General features: G+C 40.2%; 1 protein-coding gene across 1 annotated transcript in view; it reads right to left on the bottom strand.

Annotated features, from left to right (window-relative positions):
* The window catches only part of MTMR7 (myotubularin related protein 7), a 106503-nt gene that overhangs the window by 44635 nt on the left and 47207 nt on the right, over window positions 1–14661 (bottom strand). Inside the window, exons 4-5 of the mRNA XM_042934391.1 lie at window positions 11106–11263; window positions 1661–1789 (exon numbers count right to left, since the gene is read on the bottom strand). Coding sequence (XP_042790325.1) covers window positions 1661–1789; window positions 11106–11263 — 287 coding nt within the window. The remainder of the gene's footprint in view (window positions 1–1660; window positions 1790–11105; window positions 11264–14661) is intronic.

Raw genomic sequence — 14661 nt, 5'->3', positions numbered from 1 at the left:
TTCATTCCATCATGGGTTTTTTTTAAAGAAATTCCTATCTTTATTTGACTTTCAGTACCTGTTCCAGTTCTGTGTAGGCTTAAATATAGTTGGAGTCAAGTAATACAGAACATTAATACTATCCTTGCCTTTTTTAGACCCCATTTCAGAGCAGTGAGTTTAACGAAAAATAAGACCATTTATATCCTTCCAATTAATGGAAATTACACTGCTAAATGAACATTTTCCTCCAAAGCAGGCGACACAGAAGGCTGTATGCTTACCCTGAAGAAGATGGCATTGTTCACGGTATTTTTGGAAACCTCCTTCTAGAATCAGACACAGCCCCTACCCGACCCCCCTGCCCATCGGTACATGCATGTGCATACACACTCACAGACATCTGTTACAATTATTTATGGCTATTAACTTGGCTTTCAATCGACAACTATAACATCTAGCTTGAAAACCAAACTTTTCACCTGGCTAAGGTCAAGTAATTCCTGAAATGTGTGGCAAGGGCCATTGTGGACTCCTGTTTTTGTTTTCCTGTCCTTCACAGAAATGGAACCACAAGTTTTAGCTGTTTCCACAGTTACCCTTAAGACTGCATTTTCTTGCCTGCCCTGTGAAGTTCATCACTTCTGTGAGCAGAAGTCTCATGGCAGTTTCCGGAGGCTTCCTCAGAAAGCTGTGAGGGCTCATTAGCCCTCCTCCACCTGCTGCTGTGCGGAAGTGATGGCTGCTACTAAGTCATCTACTATGTCCCTCAATTTGCGCCAAAGACTCGGAAAGGCAGACCAGAAGGGTGCAAGGAGCTTGGGTCCCTGCGGGCTGAGTAGTGGAGAACAGGATTCCAGGCCTAGACTGCCCACCTCTGGAGTGTTATGTGTGAGAGGAAAAAAAAAGTTCTATCTTGTTTAATGCAGTGTTTACTTAGAGTCTCTGTTAGCTGCAGACAAATCAAATCCTAGCTTTTATAAACAATATTTTAAAAATAAAACCCATTCTCCATAAACAAAGATATCTTATGCAGAGGACACTCAAAAAAGTGTGCCATTAAAAAAAGAAGGTGCCATGGATTCCGGGAGCTTTTCTAAAGCAGGTGTTTCGAAGGATCTCCAGCACTGTTGGAATAAGCACAGAGCTGTCCGAGGTGACCACTTAGAAAAGGACAGGTTGGGGCACCTGGGTGGCTCAGTTGGTTGAGCATCCGACTTCGGCTCAGGTCATGATCTTGTGGTCTGAGTTCAAGCCCCACATCGGGCTCTGTGTTGACAGCTCAGAGCCTGGAGCCTGCTTCGGATTCTGTGCCTCCCTCTCTCTCTGCCCCTCCCCTGCTCAAGCTCTGTCTCTCTCTGTCTCAAAAATAAATAAAAACATTAACAAAAAAAATTTTTTAATTAAAAAAAAAAGGATAGGAACTCACTTGAATGATTACATTTAACTGTTTTCTGACTGTATCCCCATTACTTTATTATCAAATAAACATGAAAGGTCGACTTCTACATAAGGTAAGAGTTCAAGCATAGTTGTGTTGTGTCATGCCACATACAGCAATATCCACATCCCTTTAAGAACCCAAACACACACGCACACAGCAGAACACTGCTAGAGAGTGCCTGTTTATGATAAAACAAGAAAAGCAAAGCATAAAACAAAAGCATGCCTTGAGACTTACGTGGTTATCTCTATAGTAGTAAGAAAGGGCAGGAAATCGCCGTCTGCTCCGGAATTTGGAACTCCCCACGATGATGTGTGCTGTGGCCGATTTGGGAACATACAGTTCAGTAGGGTAAGAATCACAAACCTGTCACGGAAAACACAAGGGGAATTTTTAGGCAATCCAGTAATGCTTTGTGAACTGCCACAAGAAATTCCATTCAGCATACTTATACATTGCGCGTATACATTTTCTTAACCGAGTTACCAACAGCTACTTTGGAGAAATGAAGAGCTGGTGATTCCATGAAATCCTCACAAAGAGAAGCAAACACTCTTTAGCAACCTGTCCTTGTGCACTGCCCGTTCTGTCTACGGGCACTGTGAGCAGCAAGACAGTTCGGAACAGGTGGGCATTTCTCACCTCAAGAAGGGACAAATTATAATTCGGCATCCTGGTAGCTGAAAACAATTTCGCTACCTGTTTTGAGTGAAAGATAGCCTGACAGTGGGAGGCAAGCACCAGGGGTGAGCCCCCAGGGCCATTTCTCTGTCCCCAGCACACAACATGTGCACTCCTGCCTCCAAGAAAGCAGTCCAGCCAGTGCCCTCCCTAGAAACTTCTTCCGTTGGGTTTTCCCAAATCTCCTCCATTCTCGAGGGACAACCCAACTCCACCTCCTTCAAGAAATTTCCTCCCTGCACTTCCAGCTCGGGTAACTCTCTAGATCTGACTTGGTACCACACAATTTAACAGCTTTACTTCTGTTTCTTACATGTTGATTTTACAGATGGTAAGAAATGATTTTATTCTTTCTGCCCATCACTAGTGGTGATTCCCACAGTGTAAACTCTGGAGCCTTGGAATGATCTCGTGATTCAGTCAGAATCAGCATTTCAGAACGTAGCTTCAATTTGCCAATTTCATGACCTTCAGGAATGTCAAACTACACTGACCTCTGAAACTGATGACACACAGAAATAATACCCGACAGGTCGATGTAAGGATCAACTCAGGTAACACCCACGACAAAGCACTTTATAAACCACTAGGTCTAACAAAAATGTTAGAGGTAGCAACAGTAATCGCTGACGTGTGGCTCAGTATGTATTTCGCTTTGACATCAGCCAGTCGATCTTTTTTCAATGTGAAGATCGCCTAGATGGCATTTCCCTGGATTTTGCCAAAGTGGCTGCTATTTTCCAGAAGTCAAGCACCTTCTTCTTGGTCATTTCAAGAGTCCTCAAGGAGCAGTAACAACAGGGAAATGCATTAGCTGCCTGTCCTCGGTCTACCTCCAGCCCACACTCACTCCTCTACAAAGATGGAACTGAAGGCAACAGAAACCCACCCCAAGCAAGCGCCAAGCCTCCTCTCCACAGCTCATGAAAATCGTCCTGTGATGGTACCTCCCCACCCCGACCTGCCTCCACTGTCTTTGTTACCAGACTGGTGCACGACAGTGAGCAGGAGATAAAAGGACCACAAAAGTGACATTCTCAGACTCCAAGTGTAATTTCACCATTGAGCCAAAGACATTTCAGGGAAGATTATTAACGACTTCAGAGACTTCAAGGCTCCAGCACTGACACTCCGGAGGAAATCCCGTACCGGGAACACTGATACTCTGGAGGAAAATCTTGCCCCAAGAATAGATGGTCCAACCTAGCTGGACGCAGAGGGTTCTTACTGGAATTACTACCACAAGACACTACACCCTCCTCCCCATGCAAATCTGGCATCTGCACCTCTCTTCAGTCAGTCGGCTAGAATGTCACTAGACAGGACACACCCGCTAGCTTGAAGTTCAAGAGACATGTAATCGTTGTACCAGACTTACAACATTTCCTTAAAATAAGTTTTAAAAAGGAAATTGGGAGGTTTTCAGTAAGGCGGGAATCACCTACTTTCTTCACTATACAACACTAAGGAATTGCAAAGTTATGATTAAATTAAATAAGGAAGTAATAGGTGAGATTTCTCAACATGCCTATTACACACAGGCTTTCTGAGTAACAAAGAGGTGAGCTAGGAACCGTGGAGCTCCTGTCAGGTCCTCTTGTGGCCTCCCACAGCCAAAGGATGCCCAGCTTGTGTCACGCTGGAGCCTTTATTGCACCATACCTGGTGTAGGACCAAAGGAGAGATAAACACCCAGAACTCACTGTCCTTAATACTCCTGGACCCAATCTACTTAGGGACCTGACCATTTGCTATCCACTCCGGGTCCTCTTTCTTCACCAGAAGAGCAGGAAAAACTTTCCTGCCCTTTAAGAAGACCTGGGCCCTCCCTCTCCACAGTGAAGGCAACGTAGACCTTTTTGGTTAGCATGAGCAAGCACCAAGAGCTTAACACCTCAACCCAGTCGGTGGTGGTCATGGCCTCCCCTCTAGGGACACATCAATGCCATTTACAGGGGCTCCTGCTTCCCCAGAGTACTGAGTCGAGGTGAAAAAGAGTTCAAGGTTAAGAACTGAAATATGGACATTCTGATAAGCTCTTGCATGGGGAGCTCTAAGAGAAGCTAAAATACCTTTGGAAAAAAGTCAGACTCGTGGTGTCTATTAGCTCAAGTTTCAAGATACAAATTCTTAACCAAGCTGGAAAAAAAAGTGAATCCACCCTGCATTCATGAAAGCAGATGGCACTTTCACGGAGAAATTTAAAAAACAGTCATGGATAGCACTGACCACTCTCATTTTTGCAATAAGCTCACACAGTCATAGTAAAAATTCTGACAATGAATAATGCACAGCATGGTGCAATTTAGGCTACCAAATTCTGAAACTAATCAATGCACGTCCCCAAATTTTGTCTGGTTTGGAAAATTACGTAGGAAAATTCAGAGAGAATGGGAGTTCAGAAAAGTACAAAAGCTTTTCTTCTGAATTTTCTTTCTTTACATTAGCTGCTTAAGCCAATGAAGGCAGAATAAGTTAAAATCATTTCTGCATACTTTTTTTTTTATTACTAAGGAAATGATTTTCTTTGTCCTCCACTAAATAAATTAGCCTGCCAAGAGTGCCTGCCTATCTTGGTTTTTTAGCCTTGCCCAGAAAATCTCTTTGGATAATTGTTTCACTCATTCAACTAGTTTAAATATATATATATTTGACATATACCATTGTGTAATTTAAGGTGTACACATGTTAATTTGATACATTTATATACAGTAATATGACTGCCACTGTAGTGATAATCAGCACCTCTATCACGTTACATGAATATCATTTCTTTTCAGTGGTTGGGATTATTAAGTTCTAGTCTCCTACTTAGCAAGTTTGATGATTATAGTACAATGTTGATGATTTTAGTATGATATTGTTGTCTACTGAATACTTAAGGCGTGCCAGGCATTATGTTAGGTGCTGGGGCAGTAATGAATAACAAAAGAGCTACTGGCTTCAAGGACTTCGCATTCCCAGGAAAGTTGATCTCTTTTGACCCAGTTATAATCTTGCAGTCAATTCATTTACCATTGCAAGGTAGTATCCACCTGAGATGCCATCCGAGATGTCTTGATTAGACCTCTGTATCTATGGAGGACCACTCAGTTGAGCACTTTGGAGAGTTAGTTGCCAGAGCCTTGTATCTATACAGACAGCTTTCTTCTTAAACATTTAGTATCTAAAATTTATTTCAAGGAATTTATGATATAATATTAGGGGAGAAGGAGGGTGTGAGTTGCCTAAAACAATTTACATATAAATATAATAAAAAAATACGTAGCACACAAAATATAGCTGTAGAAAATGGAAATCGACAAGATTGCAAATTACTGGTTCCTACTCTATTTTAAATTTTATTCCAAGAGAAACAGGTGAAAATTTTAACCTAAGTAGTGAACGATAATTCTTTTATTTAAGAAAGACAATTTCAGGAGTTACATACAAAGGGAAATCTTCACTTTAGAGTTAGACTATCACAGGCAAGTCTTATAAAGAGGACTCATAGGAATGATGACAGAGTTGATGATGAGGATGATGGTGGTGGTGGTGGTAATTAGTCTCAAAACATCACACACACAGAAAAGGGCAGCACAGGTTCTGAACCTGTTTCTTTCTAAGAAGAAAGACATAACTCTTGTAAAAGAAGGGAGGAAGAAGTCAACATTTTCTCAACTATGAGGTGAAAACAAAGTAATGCATGATGCCACAACTTTCTCAATGGGCTGTGAGTCAGAAAGTGTTTGAAGCAACCTTTATTATATTTCTAAGTTGGTAACAGAGAAGGGCACATCGTCTTTCTCACTATTTCCATCATATTAGTAAAATCAGAAAATCCCCTAGGTTTTCACCTTTTCTGCTTCAACACAATCCTTCGGTTGTTAGTGTGGGTTTGCTGCATGTTACTTTTGAAAAGAAATGCTGACTAACTCGAGTTTTGCAGTCTCCACACGTAGGACATAAGTGACTAAATATGAGTCATGTTTGTGCTACTAGTTCTAGAAGGAAATCTCTTCAAAAATAGGAAGAACTTGTGTCTCCAAGAAAATATTATTCCACAAGATGCAGCCTAGATTCATTTTCTTCCTCACTCAAGGGCGTGTCATATTTTTGAAAAATTTCAAAAGGGACCCAATTTTCTTTACTAAACTGGGATTTTCCTCCCTTTCATTTCAAGGCTAAAAATGCATCGCCACATATTTCATAGCGATGGAGACAAAGAAGCCCCAAATGTCTACTCACGGTGTAAGATTATGGTTGTTAGATTTAAATGTAATTATGAAGAAAATTCAGTATCACGTATCCATTCTATCCCAAATAATCTATAAATTCATGACATCAGAAGAATTATGTGGAAGGAACTGACCTCTACACATCAAAATTTACTAGAAAACCGTAATAACCATAATTAATATAAATGTAATTATGGATATTATACAGGATCAAACTGGGATAGAGTTTAGCAAGTAGGCCAGGATTTAAAAAAAAAAAAACAACACAACAACAATATGCTGAAACATGAAACAAAATAGTAAACACTGACAATTCAAAACTTCTGAGGACCCAACGATTCCCCAGGAATAGTATGTAAATGTCTCCTGAGAGGAGATATTTGTAACAGCTATAAATGTTAACATACGTCTTTTCAATAAGAAAAAGACAAATAATCTTATGGAAAAAAAGGATCAAAAATAACAAACAGGCAAGTCATAGAGAGCCAACGTGAACTGCCAATAAATGTCAGGTCAAACTTGTCAGTGATGTGGAAGATGGAAGTAAAACCACACTGATATCAACTTCACACCAATAACACTGGCATTTTTTTAATTTAATTTTTTGATTAATGATTTCATATGGTTAAAAACATGAAACAATACAAAAAAGGTGCATATCCTTGTGTTCTGTTCACCCCATTCCCACCTATTCTCCAGGTTACCATTTTGGGGCAACTGCATACATACAAATATATATTCTTATTTTTCTCCCTCTTTTTCAGATAATAGATGTCACACTATATTTAATGCTTTTTTAAAAAGATTTTATTTTTTAAGTAATCTCTACACCCAATGTGGGCCTTGAAGTTATAACCCCAGGATTAAGAGTCACACACTCCACTGACTGAGCCAGCCAGGTGCTTCTCTGCCTTGCTTTTTTGAAACTGACAATATACTTTAATAATCTTTCCTTATTAGTACATGAATATCTTCCACATTTTTTAATGGTTACATACTAATTTAATTATATGGATAGAACAAAAATTATTTAACTGGTCCTCTATTAAGAAATTTTAGTTTCTTCTAAGATATGCTGTTACAAACAATGCCTCAATAAATCACCATGTACATCATGTGTGTATGCTATCAACTCTTTACAATAAATTCCCAAAAGTAATACTGCTAGATCAATGAGTAGGTGTATCACCAAATAATGTCAATGCCAACTGTTGGTGAGTCTGTGGAGTAGTGAGAACTTGTATATCTTGCTATCAGGTCTGTTAAGTCCACGTACACACTTTGGGAAAGAATTTGGCAATATCTAGTAATGTTAAAATCCACATACCCTCTAACTCAGAAATTCTACTCCTAGATGGAAACGCTCAACCATGAGTCATGTATTAGCCAGTTAACAGCTTTGTGATGATAAACAAAAAGAGAAAGAGAGAGAAGGAGACAAGGATAAGAATAACTTTTAGAACTCTGGTATAGTTGTAAAATATAATATGATACAATGGTGAAAAATGAATGAATGAGAGCTAAAGGTCTCAACAGTTTCTGAACTTCTCTGGGTCTTGGGCAGTTACTTAACTGGGCTATGCCTGAGTTTCTACATCTGCAACGCAGGGATACTAACAACACCTACCACATGGTACTGCTAACAGTTGTCAGGCTTTTTAGAACAGTGGCATGTGGTAACTATTATAGATGTGTTTATTAAATGAGATGAATCTCACAAATACAATGCTGAGTGAAATATCAAGTTTCAGTAAATGACATTCAGCACAATACCATGTGTAGAAAGCATTAAAAACACACAAAATAATACCACACATTACTACTTACAAATGTAGACACATTATACACAAACAAGGGAAGGATAACACCAGACTGCAGTCAGTGGCACCGGAGCAGAGGGTGATCCGGAGGGCACTTTAGAGAGGTTTAAGAGCATTCATCTATGTGTCTGTTTTTGTCCCAGGACCATACTGTTTTTACTACTATGGCTAGCAATCAAATATATATATAGCTAATTATTACTATATTTATATAATAAACTATTGGAACTATACTAAAATAAAAAGCTTCTGCACAGCAAAGGAAACCACCAATAAAACAAACAATGGGAGAAGATATTTGCAAATAATATACATGATAAGAGGTTAATACCCCAAATATGTAAAAAATTTACCCAACTCAACACCAAAAAATCAAAATAATCCCAGGAAAAAAAAATGGGCATAGGACCTAAATAGCTATTTTTTTCCAAAGAAGACACACAAATGGCCAGGAGACACATGAAAGGATGCTCAACATCACTAATCACCAAGAAAATGCAGCTCAAAACCACAACGGTATCATCTCACACCAGTCAGTATGGTTAGTATCAAGAAGACAAAAAATAACAAGTGTTGGCAAGGATGTAGAGAAAAGGGAACTTTCGTGCACTGTTGGTGAAAATGTAAATTGTTGCAGCCACTGTGGAAAACAGTATGCAAGTTTCTTAAAAAATTAAAAATAGAAATACCATACGACCCAGCAATCCTACTGCTGAGTATTTACCCAAAGAGAACAAAAACCCTAATTCAAAAATACATATACATCCTTCTGTTCATTATAGCATCACTTACAATGGCCAAGATATGGAAGCAATTTGCGTCCATCAATAGATAAATGAATAGAATAAATGTGGTGTGTGTGTACACACACACACACACACACACACAGAGAGGAATATTATTCAGCCATAAAAATGAATGCGATCTTGCCATTTGTGACATAAATGAACCCAGAGGGCATTTTGCTAAGTAAAACACAAGTTACATAGGGAAGGACAAATACCACATTATTTCACTTATATGTGGAACATAAAAAACAAAACGAATCAACACACACATAGAAACAAACAAAAAACAGAAATAGACTCATAAATACAGAGAGCAAGCTGGTGGTTTCCAGAGGGGAGAGGTGGAAGGATGGGAGAAATAGGTGAAAGGGATTAAGAGGAACAAATTTCCGGCTATAAAATAAATAAGTCACAGAGATGAAAAGTGCAGCAAAGGGAATATAGTCAACAATACTGTGGTAATGATGTGCGGTGACTATACTTACCGGGCTGGACATCACATAATGTGTACAATAGCCAAATGACTATGCTGCACACCAAAAACTAGTATAACACTGTACGTCAACGATGCTTCAATAAAAATTTTTTAAAATGTAACCAATTAACAGGAGATAAGGTGTAAATGGCCAAGAAGCATATACAAATCTACAATCAAGAAATCAAAGCATGTCAGTTAAATTGAGAAACTGCTTGTCCCACTATCAAATTGTCAAGAAAATTGTTTAAGAACGAAACTCTTTCCCTGTGAGGGCACAAGAAATCAAGCCTTCTCATACACAGCTGCTGAGAATTTATATAAATCTGCAGTTCTTGCTGACAATGTGTACAAAAATTTGTGTAAAGTTTTTGACACAGAAATTTGACCTTTAGGAATCTGTCTTTAAAAGGAATTTTAACATGGGCAAAGATATAGCTACCAGGATGTTCTCACCATGTTATTTAAAATAGTGAAAAATAGGGGCGCCTGGGTGGCTCAGTCGGTTAAGCGGCCGACTTCGGCTCAGGTCATGATCTCACGGTCCGTGAGTTCGAGCCCCGCGTCGGGCTCTGTGCTGACAGCTCAGGGCCTGGAGCCCATTTCAGATTCTGTGTCTCCCTCTCTCTCTGACCCTCCCCTGCTCATGCTCTGTCTCTCTCTGTCTCAAAAATAAATAAACATTAAAAAAAATTTTTTTTAAATAGTGAAAAATAATAATAATCTGAATGTCTAAAAATTGGAGATTAGGTAGACAGAATATGACAGTCATACTACACAATTGTTATACGATGTTTTTAAATTATATAAAATATATTTATTGACAGGAAAATGCAATATGATGTGTGAGGAAAAGCAGAACACAAGGCATGTGTTGTATGATTCCATTTGCATTACATACATTCGAACAGTTCCTTTTCCTATGTATTTTCCAATTTTAAATTATTCAATGCATTACTTATATAAGAAAAGACATTAAATTATGCAGATGAGAAAAAAATCTGAAGTAAAATTTTAAAACCTAACAAAAGAATGTGAGGGCAATGTTCTTTTTTCTTTTATAAATTCTCTGCAACATTCTTATGCTACTTTTATTACTTAAAATATTTAAAAACGTCATAGGGAAACCAACACTGATTTGTAAGCCCATCATTAGGGACAATACAGCATTGGTTCTGCCCCTTCTGCCTCCTTTCCTCTCCATAGGCCTTTCTGTAAACGTAGACACATCTCGCCACATTTCTCTAGGGAAGCCTCTTGGTGACCTTGTGTACCAATCAAGAGTTCAGTGAGTACAGAGAGGAGCTGGTGCCAGACTGCCATCAGAGTCTCTGTGACTTCCCCACTAATCACTCACCACACTATAAAAAGAGCTGACAGGAGAACTTGGCCCTGGCCTGCTCTCCCACCCACTGCCTGGCCATGAGGCCACTGGACTTCTCTGAGTTTCCATTTCCTCAAACATTAGGGGAAGGGTTTGTGTGTCGGGGGGTGGGGGAGGTCTCTAAGTTTCCAAACTTTTTGATTCCGGTGCAGGTAGGAAATGTAGCTGGTAATAACCAGGGGAGACTTGCAAATCTACAGATCTATATCTACAAAGAGCTAAGAAATTAAAGGAGATTAAGTCAGTCATGCTAAGCCACGGGAATCAGGAGTTCACTTGGATTAAGCATCTAGATTTCACTAGATGCCTGCACTCACTCGGTAGTCTCTATTCACATCGCTGAGCTGCCAAAAATTATTAGGGAGGCCCATTCGCTTGTATTCTTCGCTGAGATCGATCAGCATCCAGCCCTGTTCTCTTTCTTCTTTATCCAGCTTGGGGTTGAATGAAAAGCAGTATAACTCCTCGTATTTCACTGCAAGAAAAGGGAGAATAAAGCCAAATCAAGCTAAGCCAAAACTAGAACCAAATCTCCCCACAAGCAGTCTGTCTGGGCTAGAGTACATCAAGAAGCCAGTCCGGCTCCTGGCCCCTTGGGACACCCTCTCCGGGTAGGTACGCCCACCTCCTCCCGACAACACCATGAAGACCTTGGGACAAACCAACTCAACTTTGCAAACGCTTCTTTCCTTTCAGAAACAAGGACTTCTCCATTGTGTGCTTTCTTTAAAGTTTCTTTGGAAGGCAAACATATTCTCCAGACCATACAAGAAATGGAACTTAAAAATTAATTAAGAATGTATGTATCATTAGACATCAAGAACTCAGTTTGTTTATGTATATGGAGCTTGGATTTGGGATGGCTTCTCAGAGGTAGAGAGAGGCCCGGACCACTGCCATATTTTGATGCTCACAATATTCAAAAAAGAAACAGCAATTGAAAGGCTGTGGGATGTAGGGGCACCTGGGAGGCTCAGTCAGTTAAGTGTCTGACTTAGGCTCAGGTCATGATCTCACAGTTCGTGGGTTCAAGCCCCACATCGGACTCTGTGCTGACAGTTCAGAACCTGGAGTCTGATTCAGATTCTGTGTCTTCCTCTCTCTCTGCCCCTCCCCCACTCGTGCTCGCACACACTCTCTTTCTCTCTCTCTCAAAAATAAACATTAAAAAAAAAAATTTAAAGGGGCGCCTGGGTGGCGCAGTCGGTTAAGCGTCCGACTTCAGCCAGGTCACGATCTCGTGGTCCGTGAGTTCGAGCCCCGCGTCAGGCTCTGGGATTACGGCTCGGAGCCTGGAGCCTGTTTCAGATTCTGTGTCTCCCTCTCTCTCTGCCCCTCCCCCGTTCATGCTCTGTCTCTCTCTGTCGCAAAAATAAATAAAAAACGTTGAAAAAAAAAATTAAAAAAAAAAAAATTTAAAGAAAGGCTGTGTAATGTATTTAAGTGTTTGCCCGGAAAACATCTGAACTTTTAGCAAACACATCAACGTCATAATTACAGTGCTCATACAAAATTCATGGGATTAATAAAAAAATCAATTCATTGTGTCAGGCACCCTGGTCATGAAGGGCAAATTTAAGGATGTACGACGAAACTCTCCTCTCAATTCTGCAAGGATGTCTTTGTCTTTGTGTAACACCCTTTCTGCTTGTGAGCCCAAGCTCCACAGCCTTCCTCATCTAAAGCTAAAATTTGATTTTCTTGCTCCAGTCTTGCTCCATATATATACATATATATTGGATAGTGCAGATCCACACATCGCTAGTAAAGAGCAATCATGGCTGATACTCACTAAACCCGTATTTCATTCCAGATTCTGTTCTTAACAAATGTATTAACCTACGATGGGCCTCATTTTCCAGATGAGAAATCTGAGGCAAAAAGTGGTTAAGGAACATCCCCAGGGCCACAGAGCTAATAAATGGGGACTCTGGATTGGAATTAGGCAACCTGGCTGTAGAGTGCATTCTCCAAAGCACACGCACTGCCCGTCTAAGGCAGATCCTTCTCTCTTCTCCCCAGACGGACCACTTTTGTGTCTTTTCTTTCCTTGTTCCCTCCTCTTAACCTTCCTCTTTTTTTCCAATAGCTTTTTTTCTCCTCACAGTTTTCTCAGGTCCCCTCATTTATTCCCTAATCTGTTGATGACATTCACATATGGATAATTTAACTGCTCTTCAACATGTGTCTGGAGACCCAGTCAAGGACCTCACCACCAGCAAAAGGCCACAGCAACACACAGGCAGCCTAAGATCTAAACTCAGTTTCAGGCTTGTGATTACCATTGAAATGACTCATCTACATGGAAGAAGAAAGATAAGGGTCATATTTTTCATTAGACATGTAGTCTTTCTTGTAAAAAAAAAAAAAAAAGCAAACAACTAGAGTGTACCTGTAAGATAAACTATGTTCTAGTTCAGTTTCTCTTGATATCATATATTCTAAACTTCAAACTTTAGAATACGGATGATTTCAATCAATAAGAAAATACACACCTACAGCTATCTGTACAAACACAGAAGAGATGCTCTCAGTAGGAACTGGTTCTTGTAATCTTAGCTTATTGAGCAGACAGCACAAAAAATTGAGATCCATTTCTGGGAACCAATGGCTCGACACTGACACATCTTTTCCATCTCTCAGTACCATTTTCATGACTCAGGCCTCTGATATCATAATGTTAACCGCAAATGCAATTTGTTTAAGAGGGCAACAGAATCTCTTGAGAAAGCCTCGGTTCCCTCAGTGAAAGCAGAACTTATGAAGACAGGGTTAGTAATGGAAGCTAAGTGCCCTTCGTTAAGTAGTTACAGATAGGTGCAAAGGTAGAAGAAGAAAACCAGTGGAGGACAGAGAGTTTTCTATGTATGGGCTCATGCCTGCTGTCATTGGGAGGAGGCAGAGACACGGTACAGAAAGCAGGAATAACTTAAGGCAGACGTGAACAAGATCATTCGTGAATTCTGAACTGGGAGGCATTAGAATGGGTTACCACTAAAACTGTGAAATGTTTTGTGTTATTTTTTTAAGCAAAAGGGTGATCACTCATACCTCCAGCCCGATGTAAGTTAAAATTCTTCACGAGGGCAAAGAAACCCACATTTTTGTCAACCCAAACTCAGTCTTATTAATGTAGGCAAGCTTCTCACACAAAGGCCAGCCCAGGTGAAGCCTTCAGCTGAGGCCTGCCGGCTCTGAGAAGTTATAAAGTACCATTAACACAGATGCAAACTTTACTGAATAATTCCCATTCACAACGATCTGTTCCACTCACCTCCATCTTCTGCAAAATACATAGCAGAATTCTTTTTAAGTTTATTTATTCGTTTTTGAGAGAAAGCAAGAGAGGGGCAGAGAGAGGGGACGAAAGACAGAATCCCAAGCAGGGTCCACAATGTCAGTGCGGAACCCGACACCAGGCTGAAACTCACAAACGTGTGAGATCATGACCTGAACGGAAACCAAGAGTCAGACACTTAACTGACTGAGCCACCCAGGCACCCCTACCTAGCAGAATTCATAGTCATCAGCAAGTAAGCGAGCTAAAAACAAAAGTAGGGCTACAGAAATCTCTAGTCTTTACAGAATGTGAACTGAAAGAACATACCTGCTTTGGAAAAGTCAGATCCCTCATTTCTCACCTTCGTCTCTTAAAACAGACATGTGATACTCCACTGGCTTCTTACACCATAAGGTCTGAGCCGTCACATCCAACATAAAAGGTCTTCTGCTGCTAGTGACAGCAGGTTTCTAAGCCAGGTGCACTGAAGGCCTCTCCCCTACAGCTGCTCCCGTAAGAAGCAAATACCCCACATGTCTTTGCACTGAATGTGCACCTCCAAGCAAAAGAAAAAATTTCTGAAAAAGTTATGT

This window comes from Panthera leo, chromosome B1, assembly GCF_018350215.1.
Source record: "Panthera leo isolate Ple1 chromosome B1, P.leo_Ple1_pat1.1, whole genome shotgun sequence".
Classification (NCBI taxonomy): Eukaryota; Metazoa; Chordata; class Mammalia; order Carnivora; family Felidae; genus Panthera; species Panthera leo.
This window is presented reverse-complemented; position numbering and strand designations above follow the sequence as displayed.